Here is a 19,353-nt window from a genome sequence, read left to right as displayed (position 1 = left end):
CGCCCGGTGCTCGATCTGGCACATCTTGTCAGAAGTGAGAAAAGAGTGTGACAACGGTCATCAGAAACATGACATTTCAGTTGTATTAAGTTAATAAAAAGCCTTAAAATTACAGCCAGAGCCTTGTCTCCTTTAGCTCCTTCCCTGCTCCTGTGGCTCTGCCACCAGGATGAGCAGATCGTGCCCCAGGGCCAGGCCCTGAGGCCGCTGCCCAGGGAAGCAGGAACAGCACTGCAGAGCTGTTGAATTGTGTGAAAATTGTGTGAATTTTTCCACACAACTGCAGTGTCCTTTCTCCCCTCACAGCAGACATTCCTCTGTGCTCGAGTCCGTCCCAGCCCCTGGGACACGTCTCGGCTCTGTGGGGATGGGGACACAGGGGAGCGGTGCCTGGTGTCCTCCGTGTACTCCGTGCCCTCATGTCCCCTGGTGTTCCCCGTGTCCCCATGTCCCCTGGTGTTCCCCGTGTCCCCATGTCCCCGGTGTTCCCCAGCCTAGGGAGCTGCTCCGGCCCGGGATGGCCGGCACTGGCAGGATCAGCCTCAGGCTGTGGGACAGTCGGGGGTGCCTGGCTGGTGCAGCTCTGCAGAGGGTTCCTGAGAGGGAGCTCTGGACAAGGCACTGCCAGCCCTGTGGGAGGAAACCCCCTGGGCCAGTCCCTAATGCTGCCCCTGGGGAAAGGAAGAGGAGGAGGAAGGTGACAAATGAGTTTGGAGTGTCCCCATGCAGAGATTAAGAGACAACTCCACCTGGGGGCTGAGGGCCGGGGCCAGCGCTCGGACATGGCTGCAAGCGGCTCCTGAGTCGGCATCAGGGCTGCCTGTGAGGATTTCAGCCGGCAGCCGAGCCCAGCAGCGCCAGCAGTGCCTGCCAGGCACCATCGGGATCTGCCCTTGGCTTCCCAGCCCATGAGGCCTCAGGCAGTGCGGGCTCTGCAGTGCTGTTCCTGCTTCCCTGGGCAGCGGCCTCAGGGCCTGGCCCCGGGCCGCGATCTGCTCACCCTGGTGGCAGAGCCACAGGAGCAGGGAAGGAGCTAAAGGAGCATCAGAGAGCCTGGGGAAGAGAGAGGCTGGTGAAATAAGGCTCTGGCTGTAATTTTAAGGCTTTTTATTAACTTAATACAACTGAAGCGTCATGTTTCTGATGACCGTTGTCACACTTTTTTCTCACTTCTGACAAGATGTGCCAGATCGAGCACCGGGCGATGGGTCATGTCCACCTGGATGGGGGCTGTGGATGTCTGGCGGGGCTGGAGTGGCTGGAGGAGCCCTCTTGCCCAGGAGATGTGTCGGGGGTCTGTGCCTGGCCGGTGCTCCCGTGAGGTGGCAGGGCCTGTGGGTTGAGGGGTGAGGGTGAGCCGCCACTTTCTGTGGGAGTCCCTGTATGGTGGAGCTCTGCCAGGCCAGGAGGGGTCAGCAGGAGTGTCACCTGCCCAGCCAGAGACCCTCAGAGAACAGGAGCTGTGTCCACCCACCAGCACTCCAGCTCTTGTCCCACACTGGCCATCGGCATGCCCCCACCTTACTCCAGCTCCAAGCTCAGTTGCCCCATGTGCCAGTCCTCCTGCTCCATTCTGTTTATGCCCCTTCCCTCCTTCCTTCCCCAGATGCAAAGTAGCCATGCTACATTGCCCAGCTCTGCACACAGAGCCCTACTCATCCCCCAGCCTGTACCCAGCAGACAATCTGTCCCCTCTCCTCCTTAACCCCCATGCCCTAACAGGGCCACACCTGATTCGTGCAGTGTCCTAATCACTGCAGGAAGCTGGTCACTACGGCCCCTCCATGTGTGTCCACTACTGTCCAGCAGCTGGTTCACTCTGGGCTGAGGAGGAGAGAACAGCTGGCTGCAACGTGGGGTCCAATCCAACATCTCCCAATAATCCTCCCAACCCAGGTCTCCCTGGTGACTGAAGGCACAGATTTTCCCTGGATACTCAGCAGTGCCATCAAGCCTCAGTCACCCTTCTGTGTCCCCACCATCATCATCCCTACCCTGTTGAGGAGACGTGGCGGCTGTGCACTTATTTGTGGAGAAGCCTTGATGTGCTGCGTCGCGGAGGTGCTGCTGTGATGGTCCCCACAGCAATGTCGCACACGGGGGGGACTGCCATGGGCCCTGTGGGATGGAGCAGAGGACACTCAGTGCCCAGCCCTGTGGCATCACCCTGTTGTGCCAGGGAGGGGACTGGTGGTGCTGCCTGCAGGGATCTGTTCCTCCCAGTTTCAGTCCATCTGCTACAGGAGACCCAAGCCCATCCCACCAGGCTGGATCTGCTGGCTCTTTCCCCACAGCCAGGTGTGCTGGCCATGGCCGTGGCAGGTCCCTGTGCACAGGACACCAGCTGGCAGGAGCTGGGCTGTCCTAGCTACAGGGCAGGTTTTGGGAACTCCTTTCCCAAGAGGCACACAACTCCTCACCAAGTCTGAGCTCAGAATGAAATCAGACACAGCTCATCAGATGTGTTTTCACCAACCTTGGGACAGAGATCTGAGACAAAGCAGTGCAAGTTGGGGGCTGCAAAACCCCCCAGACCAGGGCCAAGCACTGGCCCTCGACAGGTGCCCTCTGCTCTCCAGTCTGCTCTGTCCCAGCCCAGGGAAGAGCCCTCCTTGCTGAGGCAGGGCTACCCTGCACCCCGGGAGCTGGGGATGTGTCCTCAAAGCCCCTACCTTTGGCTGTACTGTGGCTCCTTGCTGGGAGGCAGCGGCTGCAAATATGGGAGAGTCTCGGGGTTCCTGGGGAGAGCAGGAGTTACAGGTGTGTGACAGGGAACAGACAGCCTGTTCCTGTTGGAGGCAGCACCCCCAAACCCATAGGATTATAGCCCATGGCTTCCTGTAGCCCTTGGGATGAGTGCCCACACCCCCTGCTGAAGGGCAGGGCTGCAGGGGGGCTCCCCACATCACACCCTCCCAAGGGGACACTGTCACCCCTGTGCCCAGCACAGCTGGTCCCTGCTGGCACCCATCTCCCCCCCTGACACTCCTCTGCCCCCAGAGCCCTGGTGCTACTCACTGGCCAGGAACGTGCATGGTGAGCATGCGGTCACAGGACAGGCATGAGAAAGGGACTGGCAGCTGCCTAAGGAGGGTGAGAGAAGAGGGCTGGGGGAGCTCCTGGGGCCACAGCCCTGCCCACACACAGGCAGCAGCTGGCTGGCAGCAGCCAGGGGCTGGGCAGCTCTGGGGAGCTCTGTCACAGCCCTGCCTGGAATGTGCTGCTGGTGGAAGGAGAAGGTGCAGCTGCTTCATCAGCATCTCCATGGCTGATTTAGCAGCTGAATTGGTCCCAGGGCAGGGGACCACACCTGGGACAGCTGGAGGGAACAGGACCATCACCAAGCCCAAACCCATCTCCATCTCCATCACACTCACTTTTTAAACCCAGCACCAGTATCACCCATCATCCTCTTCTCAAGATCCTCTATGTTTCTGTTCCAGGACTCCTCCAGGCGTTTACGGAAAGCCTTCAGCTCCAGGCGATCCAGCTGTGAACAGGTGCACAGCCTCAGCCAGCTGCCCCAGGATACAACATGCAGGTCTCCAGGGAAAAGGCTGGAAGGGCATCCTCAGAGGGATGCTGCCTCAGGCTGTCAAGCCCCAAAGGTGCCAGTTTCTGATGGTGGGGACCATGAGAACCCCTCACCTTGTCTTCCATTGCATCGCTGAACTGCTGCTGCATCTTGTTCCAGTGCTCTTCCTGGCCTGAAATCTGGCTCTGCAGCTCCTGCATCCTCTCATCCATCCATTCTATGTTCTCTTCAAACTGGCTGAAATCTACTTTGTTGCCCAAGGCATCTTTGTCGGCCTTCTAGCAGAGGGGAAGGGCAGGGGAGCGATGGGGAAAGGGATGAGGAAGGACAGGCAGGGCAGCACACGTGAGGGGCAGAGGGAGAAATGCCTCCTCCAGGCCATCATGCCCCTTTCAGGGTGCTGTGGACCCATTTGTCCCATCACCCTGGTGATCTTGGTCCCATCATGTGAAGGGTGAGGCACCCATGAGCTCAGGAAATCCTCCCTCCCGCAGGCCAGCTCTGCCAGCCAGCCCCCAAGGGACAAGGGGCATTTGTCACCATGACCAGGAACCCCTGGGCTGGCACAGAGGCCCCTCAAGACTGTACCGTGTCCATGGCTGCCAACATTTCCTGTTCATCTGCTTTCTCCTTCTGCAGCTTCTCCAGAGACTGGAACAGCATCTTTCAGCACAGAAAGGAACCCATGACATCCCAGCAGGGCTGGAGCTGCCTCCTGGGGCACCCCCAGGAGCAGGGAGCACACCCTCCTCCCTGACCCAAACAATATCAAGGAAAGGCACTTGGAATCAGCACAGTGCTGTGAGCAGGTCAGCAGGGAGACAGATTCCTTGAGATCCCTGCCTGGAGTCTTCCTGGGTCATGCTCTGACTCCAAAGGGGTTTCAGCCACACACCTCAATTGCCTTCTGCTTTTGTTGAGAGTCCTTCTGGATGCTTCCTGAGGCAAAGCTGAGTTTCTCATAGTCTCTTTGAACCTGCAAAAACTTAGCTTCCATCTGCTGGCTCAGCTTCTGGTCCTGTTCCAAGGAGGAAAAACATTTGATGCTGACCAAAGGGAGTCTGGCTGCTCCACAGGGGCAGACCCGCATTACTCAGCCAGTGGCCATGATCCCTCAGTGTCAACAGGACTTTTGTGTCAAGTCTTTAATTTCTGTCCATGCCACTGACTGGTCCAGGCAAATTTGAGGCAGTTTGGGTCTCCCCCACATTACAGCACAGCACAGCATGAGGATGTGGAGTGGAGATCCAGCAGTACAGAGCCAGGAGGTGGGGGGAGTGTTTCCCCAGGACCTCACCTGTTCATTCAGTTGACTGGCAGTGTCAGCCACCATCTGTTCCAGCATGGCATTCCTCATCTTCTGCTGCTGTTCCATCTTCTGCAGCTCCCGCTTTGTCTCCTGCAGCACAGCCCTGGCCAGCGAGATGGGGGCAAGGGCAGGGTTACCCTGCAGGGCTGCTTGGGCACTGTCCTGTACCCGCAGGCCAGGGTGTTCCCAGATCCCCTGGGCTTCCTTGCAGCCCCACAGGGAATGAAACCCACTCTTGTCCTCTTACTCCATTTGCTGAATGATCTCCTTGCTGGTCTCTTCTCTCCACTTGGTTGTATCCTGCCTAAGCTTTTTAATGTCCTCCTCCAGCTTCTTCATCTGGGAAGGTCAGTGACAGCAGAGTCAGGGCACAGACATCAATCATGTTGTCCCAGTGTGGGGGCCCTTCAGCTGCACAGAAAACCCCAGGGCCCCCCACCCATTCCTGAGACCCTGACCCTAAACTGCTGCTCTTGGAGTCCCATTGAAGTTCCCCATGAGAGCCCAAAGATAACCCAACCCAGCAGCTCACTAAGCCAAGGGCCTCCTTAATCTTCTTTATGTCTCCTTCCATGAGGCCCTGTGCTGTCTTTATCTTGTCAATCTCCTCACGGAGTTCCTGGATGAGAGTCATGTCCTAAGAGAGAGGAGTGGTGGCCATGAGCCTCTGGGGAGGGTCAGTGGGGACCTGCAAGGCCTTGAGCCCTGCCATGGTTTGTGGAGCACTGGGGGACAGCGCAGGCAGCATTCTCCACACATCCAGCTGGCAGAGCCGAGGGCACTGGCTGCTGTCTCAGAGCCAGGACTTGCTCCCAGCAGCAGTTCACCTCATCCCGTGTCTGCTGGATCTTCTTCATGTCCTCTGCCACATGACGCTGGGCAACCTTTAACTTTTCAATCTCATTCTGGTTCTTGGAAACAGCTGCAGTCTACGAGAAAGCACTGTCAGAGCCAAGTCTCTGGAGAGTATGTGTGGGGAATGTGACCGTCAGAACCACAGTAGTCTGCACAGACCTGTGCCTCCTGGAACTTCTTGAACTCCTCTGACATGCGGGAAAGTTCCTTCTTTATCCCACCAATGTCTTCACGAAGAACCTGTGAAGCAGTCCGAGAAGTGGGATATCAGAGGTGATGGCCAGGGCAGCAACACCCCAAAGAGCCCCACCCTGCCACGGGCAGCCCATGGCTCAGCCAGGCCAGCAGGTGCCGGTGCCACCAGCCCCAGCCCAGCTCAGCAAAGAGCCACTGCCAGCAGCTCAAGCTCTGCCTGGGCAGTGAGGGCAGTGCCAAGCACCGCTGTCTGAGGAGGTGAGGAGGGGCTGTCTGGTGGGGGAGAGCCCAGGGAGCTGGGAAGAGCCTCTACCTTGGATGTTTGTTTCTTGTAGGCTTCCATCTCCTTCTTAAATTCTTTCACTTCAGCAGCTACATCAGCGAGTGAGGGGCCACTCAGCTGGCCCGGCCACGGCTCCTCGGTGGTCAGGTACTGCACGTCCAGGTGCTCCAGCACAACCAGCAGCAGTTTTCTCATGGCTGCAAAATGCATGGCCCCCTTCTGGGGCACCCCAATGGAGAGATCCAGGAGCTGGGAGAGGCTGAGCGTGTCCAGGGATGTTTCCATGTCTGCACACACTCGGTCCCTGGTTGGTCAGAAGCCTTCTTGCCCTGTTGGATCTGTCAGGGATGAGCAAAAGGGATGATAAAAGGGATGACAAAAGGGATGACAGAAGGGATGTGCAAACGTGATAATAAAAAGGATGAGCAACCAGCAGGCTCCTTTCTCCTTCCTCATCCCTTGCAGGACTGGAGCCTGTGCTGCTCATGCCCCTCTTCATCAGAGCTCCCGTTGCCAGGCAACACACACCACTCCACTCTTGGGAACCAGTAGGACCCAGACTCATGGAGTCTTGGATCAGTGGAGTCATAGTTTGGCCTGGGCTGGAAGGGACCAAAAAGATCATCTCGTTTCACCCCCTGTCAGGGACAGGTAAAGGAACATTTTCCGCCAGACCAAGTTGCTCCAAGCCCCATCTAACCTGGTCTTGGACACTTCCAGGAGTGGGGCAGACACAGCTTCTCTGGGCCATCTGTGCCAGGGCATCACCACCCTCAAAGGGAAGAATTTCTTCCCAATACCCCACCTATCTCTCCCCTCACTCAGTGTGAGGCCATCGCCATGCCAGGCCCTGGTGCAAAGTCCACCTCCAGCCTGTTTTGTAGTCTTTTTATTTGCTGAAAAGTGCTAAAAGGTCTCCAGGAGAGTACAGCCTCATGGTTCTTCTTTTAATCAGTTTAAGATGTGTGTTCCATCTAAGCCAGTTCCTCCACTGCTGCAAGCCCAAGGCCTGGTTTGGAGCATCCATTGGGATCAGCCTTTTCCAGGGGAGCAGTGAGGTGCTGCTCCTCATGCTGGAGGTGCAGGAGGAGCCCCAGGAGCCTCTCCCTGAGCTATAGGGTTGTTGAGGCATGGACTCCTTTCTCCTCTGGAGTTCAGGGCAAAGAGTCTCCGTGGGTGAAGCCTTTGTACAATTTCCTCTGGTTTTATGTCAGCTTGAGAGTCCATAAAGACAATTAAATCATTGCCACTGTCTCCAAGGCTGTGGGGGAAGACAAAGAAAGTTGTTCCTTTCAACACCCACTGTGCATCCCAACCTGCCCCCTTCCAAAACACTCTCTGTTCACCCCTAGTCCTTCCTGCTTCAAAGCTCTGTGGCAGCGATGTTCATGTTGACTTGGAAGTTTATAACATTTAATTATTTTTTTTTAAATTAGTCTTTAGCAGTGTAAGTTCAACTCTTAGCCAGCAGGTAGGTAAATTTCTTTTCACAGGGTGTTATTATTAGAGTTTGATTGGGAAAATCAGGAAACTTTCAGATTTGCCAAACTAATCCTTAAAAGCTTCAGTGAACAAAGCCCAGTGGAGCTGAAAAGTGGATGTGTAAAATTCAGAATTTATAGCACTCCAAGGAGTTGTTGCACAGACCAGAAGACAAAGAAGAGATTAATAAAGACAATTCAGTATATCCTGGAAATCTCCCTACCTTGGAAAAACATAATAAAAAGATTGAAACATGTGGGCTAATTAGTATGAGAAGCAAGAAAGCTCCAACCAATAGAGGTTAGAATACTAACTAATGAAAAGAATGTTGTGATTTTGAATGGATGAACATTAATTTCTTTGCTAAAATCAGATAAATAAGTGAAAAGTTTTGTGCATATCTATGGTTGGAACTATCCACTACACACCCTCTGACCAGCATAAAGTAAACTAACTTGCTGCTACTAAAATGATAGTGTCCATTTAATAAGTTTTAATAAGTTTTATTTATCCCAAAGTTTTCAGTGACAGTGGGAAAAGACTCTGCCTGTATTTTTGAAAGTTTATTTATTAACTTGATAGAACAAAAAAGTTATTTCTCTGACAGCTATTGTCAGACTTTCCTCTCAGCTGAGGAGACGTCCCTGGTGCATCACCAGGTTCCCAGACCTGTCCAGCTACTTGAGGGCTGTCCAAATCTCACGGTGCTGGAGGAGCCCTGGTGCCCTGGAGATGAGTTTGGGGGTCGTGCCTGGCCGGTGACCCCGTGAGGCAGCAGGGCCTGGGGGTGAGAGGAAGGGGTGAGCCCCCACATCCCAGGGGCTGCTCCCACCTGAGCTCTGCCAGCCCAGGATGGGGCAGCAGGAGGGTTACCTGCTTGGCCAGGGACCAGGTGCAGACCCAGCAGACAAGCAGTCCCATATCCCCTGACAGGGCCACACCTGGCTCATGTGGTGTCCTGGTCACCACAGGAATCTGCTCATTACGGCCCCTCCAGGTGTGTCCACAACTGCCCAGCACTCGGGTCACTCTGGGCTGGGAAGGAGAGAGCAGCTGGCTGCAACATGGGGGCAATTCAGCATCCCCTGAAACCCTCCCAAAGCAGCTCTCCCTGGGGAAACTGAAGGTACAAATTGACCCTGGATACTCAGCATCACCCTGCCAGCCCCACATGACATGTCTTACCTTCATCATCCCTACCTTTTTGGGGAGGGTCCCGTGTCCCTGCAGAAATTCTCTGCTCTGGAGAGAATCCTGAATGGGTGGCAGTGTGCTCTGATGGTCCTCATATCTCTGAGGCACACGGGGGACACTGCCATGGACCGCCAGCCCCCTGTGGGATGGGGCAGAGGACACTCAGTGCCCAGCCCTGTGGCATCACCCTGCTGTGCCAGGGAGGGAACTGGTGGTGCTGCCTGCAGGAGCGTGTTCCTCCCAGCTCCTGTCCACCTGCTGCAGGAGGCAAAAGCCTCTCGCACACAGGGAAGGGCCCTCCTTGCTGAGGCAGGGCTACCCTGCACCCCAGGAGCTGGGGATGTGTCCTCAAAGCCCCTACCTTTGGCTGTACTGTGGCTCCCTGCTGGGGAACAGTGGCTGCAAATATGGGAGTGTCTCAGGCTTCCTGGGGAGAGCAGGAGTTACAGGTGTGTGACAGGGAACAAACAGCCTGTTCCTGTTGGAGGCAGCACCCCCAAACCCATAGGATTATAGCCCATGGCTTCCTGTAGCCCTTGGGATGGGTGCCCACACCCCCTGCTGAAGGGCAGGGCTGCAGGGGGGCTCCCCACATCACACCCTCCCAAGGGGACACTGTCACCCCTGTGCCCAGCACAGCTGGTCCCTGCTGGCACCCATCTCCCCCCCTGACACCCCTCTGCCCCCAGAGCCCTGGTGCTACTCACTGGCCAGGAACGTGCATGGTGAGCATGCGGTCACAGGACAGGCACATGAAAGGGACTGGCAGCTGCCTAAGGAGGGTGAGAGAAGAGGGCTGGGGGAGCTCCTGGGGCCACAGCCCTGCCCACACACAGGCAGCAGCTCACTGGCAGCAGCCAGGGGCTGGGCAGCTCTGGGGAGCTCTGTCACAGCCCTGCCTGGAATGTGCTGCTGGTGGAAGGAGAAGGTGCAGCTGCTTCATCAGCATCTCCATGGCTGATTTAGCAGCTGAATTGGTCCCAGGGCAGGGGACTCCTTGGGCAGTGGCTGGGACAGCTGGAGGGAATGGGACCATCACCATCCCCAAGGCCATTTCCATCTCCATCACACTCACTTCCTAATCCCAGCACCACTGTCACCCTCCTTGGTTAAACTCTTGAGGTGGTCAATGCTTCTCCTCCACATCTCGCCCATCTGGCTACTGAAAGCCTTCAGCTCCAGGCGATCCAGCTGTGAACAGGTGCACAGCCTCAGCCAGCTGCCCCAGGATACAACATGCAGGTCTCCAGGGAAAAGCCTGGAAGGGGATCCTCAGAGGGATGCTGCCTCAGGCTGTCAAGCCCCAAAGGTGCCAGTTTCTGATGGTGGGGACCATGAGAACCCCTCACCTTTTCTTCCATTGCATCACTGAACTGCTGCTGCATCTTGTTCCAGTGCTCCTCCTGGCCTGAAATCTGGCTCTGCAGCTCCTGCATCCTCTCATCCAGCCGCTCCATATTTGCATCAAACTGGCTGCAGTTGACTTTGCTGCCCAAGGCAGCTTTGTCAGCCTTCTAGCAGAGGGGAAGGGCAGGGGAGCGATGGGGAAAGGGATGAGGAAGGACAGGCAGGGCAGCACACGTGAGGGGCAGAGGGAGAAGTGCCTCCTCCAGGCCATCATGCCCCTTTCAGGGTGCTGTGGCCCCGTTTGCCCCATCACCTTGGTGAGCTTGGTCCCACCATGTGAAGGGTAAGGGACCCCAATGAGCTCAGGAAATCCTCCCTCCCGCAGGCCAGTTCTGCCAGCCAGCCCCCAAGGGACAAGGGACATTTGTCACCCTGCTCAGGAACCCCTGGGCTGGCACAGAGGCCCCTCGAGACTGTACCGTGTCCATGGCTGCCAACATTTCCTGTTCATCTGCTTTCTCCTTCTGCAGCTTCTCCAGAGACTGGAACAGCATCTTTCAGCACAGAAAGGAACCCATGACACCCCAGCAGGGCTGGAGCTGCCTCCTGGGGCTCCCCCCAGGAGCAGGGAGCACATCTCGCTCCCCCTATCCAAAAAACAATATCAAGGAAAGGCACTTGGAATCAGCACAGTGCTGTGAGCAGGTCAGCAGGGAGACAGATTCCTTGAGATCCCTGCCTGGAGTCTTCCTGGGTCATGCTCTGGCTCCAAAGGGGTTTCAGCCACACACCTCAATTGCCTGCTGCTTTTGTTGAGAGTCCTTCTGAAGACTCTCTGAGATGAAGCTGAGCTTCTCATAGTCCCTTTGCATCTGCACAACTGTGGCATCCTTGGGCTGCATCATCTCCTGATCCTGTTCCAAGGAGGAAAAACATTTGATGCTGACCAAAGGGAGTCTGGCTGCTCCACAGGGGCAGACCCGCATTACTCAGCCAGTGGCCACGAGCCCTCAGTGTCAACAGGACTTTTCTGTCCATGCCACTGACTGGTGCAGTTTGGGTCTCCCCCACATTACAGCACAGCACATGCAGTTGGGGGATGCCATCAACATCCTCCCCAGTCCCCCATGTTGCCAAGTGCGTACCTGGCCCCAATTCCTCATCATCCTTTCAAGCTTGCCCATGGCCACCTGCCGAGACTCCAGGGAGTCCACCTGCTCCTGGAGTTTCTCACAGCGCAGGAGGAGCTCCCCCAACTGCTCACTGATGTCGACGGAGCAGCTGGGGCACTCCCCCTTTGCCTTCTGCTCCTCCTCCATGCTCCCCACTGTCTCCTCTGTTCCAGCCAACTGCAGGAAGGACAGAGGGAATTGGCTCAAGAGATGGGATGGATGGAATCAACAGCACTGGGTGGCCGTACCCAGCTGGGGAATATGGCTGGGAACCCCAGCAGGGCTACTGCACCAAGCCAGTGAGTGGTAGGAGTCCTCCCCCAGGACCTCGCCTCATCCACCTGGGTCACTGTCAGCAGCTGCTCCAGCATGGCACTCCTCATCTCCTCCTGCTCTTCCATCTTCTGCAGCTCTCGCTTTGTCTCCTGCAGCACAGCCCTGGCCAGCGAGATGGGGGCAAGGGCAGGGTTACCCTGCAGGGCTGCTCAGGCACTGTCCTGTACCCGCAGGCCAGGGTGCTCCCAGATCCCCTGGGCTTCCTTGCAGCCCCACAGGGTATGAAACCCACTCTTATCCTCTTACTCAATTTGCTGAGAGAGCTCTTCACTGGTCTCTTCTCTCCACTGGGCTGTATCCTGCCTAAGCTTTTTAATGTCCTCCTCCAGCTTCTTCATCTGGGAAGGTCAGTGACAGCAGAGGCAGGACACAGACATCAATCATGTTGTCCCAGCATGGGGGCCCTTCAGCTGCACAGAAAACCCCAGAGCCCCCCACCCATTCCTGAAACCCTGACCCTAAACTGCTGCTCTTGGAGTCCCATTGAAGTTCCCCATGAGAGCCCAAGGGTGACATCACCCTGTAGCTCACCGAGGCAGCCAACTCCTTCATCGTCTGTGCCATGTGGGTCTGTGCTGTCTTTATCCTTTGAACTTCCTCACGGAGATCCAGGGAGAGAGGCACGTCCTAGGAGAGAGGAGTGGTGCCAGTCAGCCTCTGGGGAGGGTCAGTGGGGACCTGCAAGGCCTTGAGCCCTGCCATGGTTTGTGGAGCACTGGGGGACAGCACAGGCAGCATTCTCCACACATCCAGCCAGCAGAGCCGAGGGCACTGGCTGCTGTCTCAGAGCCAGGACTTGCTCCCAGCAGCAGTTCACCTCATCCTGCGCCCCCTGGGTCTTCTTTTCCTTTGTCGTGCCGGACTGTAGGAGAAAGTGGTATCAGAGATGAGGAGTGTGGGGAACACGACCGTCACCACCAGAGTGGTATGCACTGACCTGTCCCTTCTTCTTCTTCTTCAAGTTCTCTGACCTAGAGGACTGTAGGAGAAAGTGGTAAGGGTGGAAAGTACCTGAGGAGGGCCTGTGGGGAAAACTACCTGCAGAACCACAGTGGTCTGCAGAGACCTGTACCTTGGTTAAGCCCTTTGATGCACTTGTGATTCCATCAGCGTCCTCAAGAACCTGTGAAGCAGTCCGAGAAGTGGGATATCTGAGGTGATGGCCAGGGCAGCAACACCCCAAAGAGCCCCACCCTGCCATGGGCAGCCCATGGCTCAGCCAGGCCAGCAGGTGCCGGTGCCACCAGCCCCAGCCCAGCTCAGCAAAGAGCCACTGCCAGCAGCTCAAGCTCTGCCTGGGCAGTGAGGGCAGTGCCAAGCACCGCTGTCTGAGGAGGTGAGGAGGGGCTGTGTGGTGGGGGAGAGCCCAGGGGGCTGGGAAGAGCCTCTACCTCAGATGTGTGTTTCTTGTCGATTTCCATCTCCTTCTTAATTTCTTTCACTTCAGCAGCTACATCAGCGAGTGAGGGGCCACTCAGCTGGCCCGGCCACGGCTCCTCAGTGGTCAGGTACTGCACGTCCAGGTGCTCCAGCATGACCTGCAGCAGTTTTCTCATGGCTGCAAATTGAATGGCTCCTTTCTCGGGTACCCCAATGGAGAGATCCAGGAGCTGGGAGAGGCTGAGCGTGTCCAGGGGTGTTTCCATGTCTGCACACACTCGGTCCCTGGCTGGTCAGAAGCCTTCTTGCCCAGCTGGGTCAGTCAGGGATCAGCAAAAGGCATAACGAAGGGGGTGAGCAAAAGGGATGAAAAAAAGAATGAGCAGCTGGCAGCCTCCTTCCTCCTTCCTCATCCCTTGCAGGACTGAAGCCTGCCCTGCTCATGCCCCTCTTCATCACAGCTCCCGTTGCCAGGCAGCACACCCCACCCCTGGGAGCTGGTGGGTCACAGACTCCTCAAGTCATGAAGTCATGGAATGGCTTGTGTTGGAAGGAACCTCAAAGATCCTCTCTTTCCAATTACCTGCCATAGGCAGGAACACCTTCCACTAGACCAGCTTGCTCCACGTCCCATCCAGCCAGGCCCTGGGCACTTTCAGGAATGGGGCAGACACAATTTCTTTGGGCAACCTGTGCCAAAGCATCCTGACCCTCACATGGAATATTTTCTTCCCAATAGCCAATCTAACCCTGCCACGTCACAGTGTGAAGCCATTCCCCCTTGTCCTGTCATTCAAGGCCCTTGTGCCAAGTCCCTCTCCAGCCCTTTTGGAGCCCCTTTAGCGGCTGAAAGGTGCTCAAAAGTCTCACAGGACAGGAGAGGCCTCTCTCTTTTTCTTTTAATCAGTTGAAGACTTGAGTTGCAGCTAAGCCAGTTCTTCATCTGCTGTGCAGTGTCCTCTTCTGTGGCATCCCATGTTGTTGGTTTCCTTCTTGCATTGTGGAGTGGGCAGTAAGCCTGGCTTTGCTGTGCAGGTGAACTGTCAGTGTGAGTCACCACGGGCAGGGCACCAGAACAACCACAACAGCCCAGGTGAAGTGCAAAGGGCACATTTCTGTTTGTTTCCTCAGCAAGTGAGGGATCCCCAAAGCAGCACCTGGGCAGAGGCCGTGGGCAGGGCCAGTGGTCCCACAGAGCTCAGTCCCTGTGAGAGAGTGGCCAAACCTGCTGCTTTCACCTGGGTTTCAGACATTGGCTGCTTGGTGGTTTGGCACAGCAAGCCCTAGGCCTGGTTTGGAGCATGTAACGCATCATAAAAAAAATACTATTACATCATTTTTTTTTCTCAGATAGTTAAAATCACAGCCTAGAGTGCTGTGGGGCAGTACAGAGCTGCCTGCTCTGCCTCAGCACCAAGAACCAGCATAAATCCATCCAGTCCTGCCTCAGGTGTGACAGCAAAACTCCGTGATGCTCAGAGCATCCATATGGACATGTGGTGGAACACAGGGACAGGAGAGGCAGGGCCTGGGGTGGGGCAGCTCCTCCTGGACTGATTCACTGCAATCCCCATTTCCTTGTGCTCTGAAGGTCTGTGGTAGATGACCTGGAAGGAATGAGGATGACCCAACCACAGTCTATGCAAAATGAAGGTGGCACTGCTCAAACAAGCATGGATCAGTGCTGAGGTGCAGGGAGATGGGTCTGGCACAGCACCCTGCAACACTCCTCACCTCAGGGCATTGTGGATATGTCAGTGAGGGACTGGGGAGACAATTAGAAAATAATCACAGATTAATAAATAGCACAACCACGCTGAGGGTTGGGAGATGCTCGACAGCAGCAGCTGCCCAGGCAGGAGATGGTGCTGGGCTTGGCTGTCCCCACCTCTGGCATGGGATGCAGAAGAGCAAATGCAGCTGTGCTCCAGCTCAGCTCATCCCCAGGGCAGCTCTGCAGCCTCCCAGCCACTTGCAGAGCCCAAACACAGACAGCTCAAGGTCTCTGCTGGTGCTCAGGGCAGGAGGAACAGTGCCACAGCCCCGTGGCCCCAGCCCCTTCCAGCTCAAGACAGTTTGTGCACTGCAGAACACCCTGAACATGCCCCAGCAGCCCCAGGATGCCCAACTTCAGCCACAGAGTTTATTGTTTAGTAGGAGCTCACCACACCAGCAAGCCAGGACAAGGGGATGGTACATGAATACAGATGTGGAGGAGTTACACAGACAGATTTGTACAGCTTTTGTACAGAGGAAGAAAATGAATCAAATAACAAAATAGACATTAGCAGTCAAACCTTTTTTTTTTGTCTTTTTTTTTGTATCATACTAACAAAATCTGATAGCCAAAAAATGACTAAGCTACAAAATTGTAATACATACTGTATGGGTAAAAGGTTATCATCCATTTATACATCTAGTATCATCTTTTTTGTGGTAACTTACAGGAGGCCTATAGGATCTTAGTGTATTAATAACTCCCTACAGATAGTGCTGAGCTGCTAAAGCTGCTGAATAACGGAGTACTGGAATTTTTGTTAAGACTTTTACAGTGTCATTTGCATCATTTTGCTTAATGAAACCCTTATGCATCTCTACTGCAAGTCAGAGGAGCTGCTGGTGGCTGGGGGGAGGCAGGAGCTGTAAGGCCTTGGCTGGCAGCTTGGCACCTGTCATTCCAAGAGCTGTCATCATTCCATAGGGCACCAGCATTGTGCTGCCCCTTGCTCCAGCTCTCTGCATGCTGCAGGAGGGATAAAATTGACATTCCCAAGCAAGACTGATTCTTTTCCCTTTGGTCTTGAGAGTTAGAGAAGAAATTCTAGAGAACAGAATTCTGTTGAATTCTGCTGTTGAAATCTCTCAATACTAAGTAGTCTCCATTGCAAAGGCTGTTTTTTTCACTGGATAAGGGCTCAGCTCTCAGCAGAAAAGCATCACTAACTGTCAGGAAAATGCCACTGGCTCCAGCAGCACGTCACCTCCTGCTCCCCACCCTGCACCGCTGCTCTGGGGCAGGATGCTCAGGCCCCATCTGCAGATGGAAAACCAGCATGGCATTCTCAGGCTGGGAGAAAGGCTGGGGAAAGCACAGCCCTTCCCTTACCAGCTCTCAGGGGTCGAGGTAAGAGCAAGGCTGAAGCCAAAGGGGGAGTGAAGGCACAAACAGGAACCAGCCCGGATCAACAACAGGACAAGGGCGCATCACCGCTCCAGTGCCCCGGAACTCTCTCCCAAAGAACCAAGCCAGTAAGACCAAGTATCATGAAGTACTTTATACACCACCACATAGGTAAAAATAGCACTTAAACTTACAAATAAATAGAGGGGCTGGGGAACCTCCCCCTTGTCCTTTCCAAGTTTGTCCCTAGTGTGGTCTCTTACCTCCTCAGAAGGGCAGCCAGAGGGTGGTGCCCTGGGGAAGCCTGTGATAATTTTGGAGAGGAAGGAAGTGAGTCCAACCCCTCCTGGCCCCTTAGACAGGGTTGAGCTGAAGCCCACTTGAGCACACAACAGCATATCCTGTTGGCATCGTGCATGGCCCTATTTGGGAGCAGCTCCCCCAATGGGTGGGGGGCTCCAACCCTCAGCCCTGCAACACAGTGACCACACAGCCTGCACAGAGCACCAAGCAGTGCCAACAGCTCCTGGCTGACCCTCAGGGACCAGCACAGTCATTTACAGCCAGAGAAGACCATCAGCACTAACTTTGAACCTGGTCTGAACCCATCTGTTCCTGTTCTGCATTGTCTCCCAGGCTGAACAGGAAAAGCCACAGGTCTGAGCTGCTCTCAGGGGATGGTCCCTGGGAAGAAGCAGGAGCCAGAGACTCTCGTAGCCTGACAGCTTTGGATCTGATCAACAGAACCAAATGGTCTCCATAAGCACTCCCAGGGGGTCTCATTCTATACAGAGCCAAAGGGAGGTGGAAAACACAGGTACCTCTGCTGTAGGTGAAGGCAGCTGGTCACAAGTCACTGGAAAACCCATAAGGGAAAGCAAGTTACAAACCAGAATGGGGCCTCCCTCTTGCAGGTGCCCAGGAAGCCCATGGGATCTGCAGACATGACTTCAGAGCCCATCCTGCCAACAGGAGCATTTTGGGAAACATCAGCCCTACATTCTTAAAAACAGCTGTGAGGTATTCACTATTGAGGGCTGTAACAAACAAAAACTCCCTCTGGGATTTTCCAAAATCACTTAGAAGATGAATACTCAGACAGAAGGGCTTTGGAGACCATTCCCTTGGGAAACTCCCAGAGCAAGGCAGAGATGTGGCAATCTTCCTGGTGATTAGTAAGAGCTGAAGAAACACTTCTACAAGGCAGGATAGAATCCTGCATGAATTATTTCCAGCCAGTTCAATCCAATGCTCTGCCTCCTGCTACCATGTGCAGATTTCCGCTGTGATTTCTGACCTGCTTTACTTCCCTCAAGTCCCCTTCCTCTCCCATCCTCCAAAGGACAGGAGATTACCTGTATCAGGTGAGAAGGGTCAAGTACTCAATGTCATCCTCCTCATGGCAAGATTGCAGCCATCAAATCTTTCCCAGGCTGCTTCTGGCTGCCCATCCTTCAAAGAAGCAGGAGCCTGGCAACCCACTGAGAAAAGGTGACACAACTTCGTGGGAAATCAGGGCAAAAAGCAACAGAGCTGATGTGCCATCATGTTCACCAGCCTCACAACTCCTCTCCCATCTTGTCCTGTCACAGATGCCCCATCACAGCACAAGAGCTCACGAAGGCTGGAGGAGTTGGGCACTAAGTGGGAGAAGCCTGGAAAAATATTGTGACTGTTGTCTGTGCTACTGAACAGTGAACCTGAGCTGGGCTCTTTCACACCTTTAGGAGCATGTTGTCACCTTCCTCTGCCCTGGTGCCACTTGGGAGCTGTGGTGCAAAGTCAGAGTAAAGCCTTGGGAAGAAGGAACAAGATCCTCTGCTGGTACAGAGAGAGAGCTGTGTGGGCTCCGCTCTTGGATTGCCTCTGCTCCAAACACACTCAGGTCATGCACAGAGGATTGCTGAAGCCATCAAAGGCTCACAGCAGCACCTTCACCTCATCCATCCTGCTTAGCAGCAAATGGGCATCACACTGAAGAGCCAAGGACAGCTGTGCAGAGCACCAGGCAACCCACAGTGAGCTGTTAAATGAAACAGGCAAGGAGGGAACCATTTTCTCAATGCACCTGTCCAGCACTGACTGCCCCCAGCATGGAGCTCCAAGGCCAGTGATGCTGGGATCCAGCATCTGCAGAGTCCTGAGTTCAAAACAGACCAAATGAACCCCCCAGGAGTGAGGGGGACCAAGCTGGACAGCTGGCCATGGCACAGGACTCCAGCCTGCTCAGAGATCTCACTGCAGGAGAAAGGCCAACTACACCCAGGCAAGGTGTGCCTGACCCCAAACTCAGAGCCACCACATCTTCTTCCCCAAATGGTAGGGGAGAACAAAATAAATATCCCTCTGAAACTGGATTATTTCCCACAACATGCTATAATACAAGAACTAAGTGCAGCCTCTGCTCTAAAACAGTGATGTCTTCCACAAAGGGAGGAGGAGAACACGGCCCCAGACCTCACATCATCAGCCCAGCAGGTTTCACTCACTTGTGCAGGTCCTCAGGACACCAGGGTGTGTGGGAGGGAAGGGACAGACCCCGTGGGAAGGGTGCAGTCTATGGGCACGTGCTTTGAACACCACAGGCCAATCCCTTTGCAGCTCCTGTGGGGTTACTGGGACCTGCTGACACTTCAGCCACAGGTCAGGGCAGCTGTCACCCAAACCACGTCAGCTGGTGGGACAAGGGCAGCTCAAACAATACAAATTCCACAGTCAAAACCATACAAGTAAGAAACCAAACCCAGAGAGGTCTTTCTGCTCCCTCCTGGAACAATGGCTGTCTTGGAAAACTGGACTCTGGGATTGTCCTGATTACAACAGTTAGTACATTATAAACATTGTCCTGCTTTAAAGTGAAAATACTGTGTGTGGTCTTTTGGAGGTGCTAAAGCCAGATGTGGTGGTGTTTTTCCTGACTGTGCAGAGGAGCTGATACTGGCGTGAAATGATCCTTTTCACCTCTTCTCTATCAGAGCTTCTCCTAGAAGAAAACAGATCTTGTTAGGCAGAATGAGGACAAGCACAGAGGCTTTTTTTGGAAGAGGCATGGAGCAGAATGCCCACAGCTTTTATGGGGTGGGAGGCCATGGACAGCATGTCCCACAAATGCCACCCATGTAAAGGGGACAGCAGAGATGTGAG

The 19,353-nt window shown here is 54.8% G+C and overlaps 2 protein-coding genes across 3 annotated transcripts in view; both read right to left on the bottom strand.

Moving 5' to 3' along the window:
• Positions 1-132: 132 nt before the first annotated feature.
• On the bottom strand, positions 133-13,567 carry LOC131587177 (myosin-10-like). The gene is made up of 18 exons (XM_058854750.1): positions 13,100-13,567; positions 12,781-12,831; positions 12,646-12,687; positions 12,526-12,570; positions 12,240-12,335; positions 11,955-12,046; positions 11,714-11,810; positions 11,346-11,549; positions 10,992-11,114; positions 10,203-10,367; positions 9,929-10,044; positions 3,019-3,084; positions 2,673-2,738; positions 1,995-2,118; positions 1,731-1,824; positions 1,171-1,332; positions 750-1,033; positions 133-207 (listed from the first exon to the last, which is right to left on the bottom strand). Exons 1-18 carry the CDS (start codon positions 13,352-13,354, stop codon positions 133-135), a joined length of 2,157 nt encoding a protein of 718 aa, XP_058710733.1. The 5' UTR covers positions 13,355-13,567.
• A 1,653-nt stretch (positions 13,568-15,220) lies between these two features.
• The window catches only part of CLIP2 (CAP-Gly domain containing linker protein 2), a 60,037-nt gene continuing 55,904 nt past the window's right edge, over positions 15,221-19,353 (bottom strand). For both annotated transcript variants that reach the window (XM_058854482.1, XM_058854481.1), the window contains exon 16: positions 15,221-19,192. In XM_058854482.1, coding sequence (XP_058710465.1) covers positions 19,181-19,192 — 12 coding nt within the window. In that variant the 3' untranslated portion in view covers positions 15,221-19,180. The remainder of the gene's footprint in view (positions 19,193-19,353) is intronic.

Source organism: Poecile atricapillus, chromosome 21, assembly GCF_030490865.1.
Source record: "Poecile atricapillus isolate bPoeAtr1 chromosome 21, bPoeAtr1.hap1, whole genome shotgun sequence".
NCBI lineage: Eukaryota > Metazoa > Chordata > Aves > Passeriformes > Paridae > Poecile > Poecile atricapillus.
This window is presented reverse-complemented; position numbering and strand designations above follow the sequence as displayed.

Excerpts from the sequence above, each read along its gene's own strand:
- LOC131587177 (XM_058854750.1), bottom strand. The coding sequence starts at position 13,354 with ATGGAAACACCCCTGGACACGCTCAGCCTCTCCCAGCTCCTGGATCTC. Across the intron at positions 12,832-13,099 it reads ACAAGAAACACACATCTGAG|GTTCTTGAGGACGCTGATGG; the intron begins GTAGAGGCTCTT and ends ACTGCTTCACAG. Across the intron at positions 12,336-12,525 it reads CCCAGGGGGCGCAGGATGAG|GACGTGCCTCTCTCCCTGGA; the intron begins GTGAACTGCTGC and ends CCTCTCTCCTAG.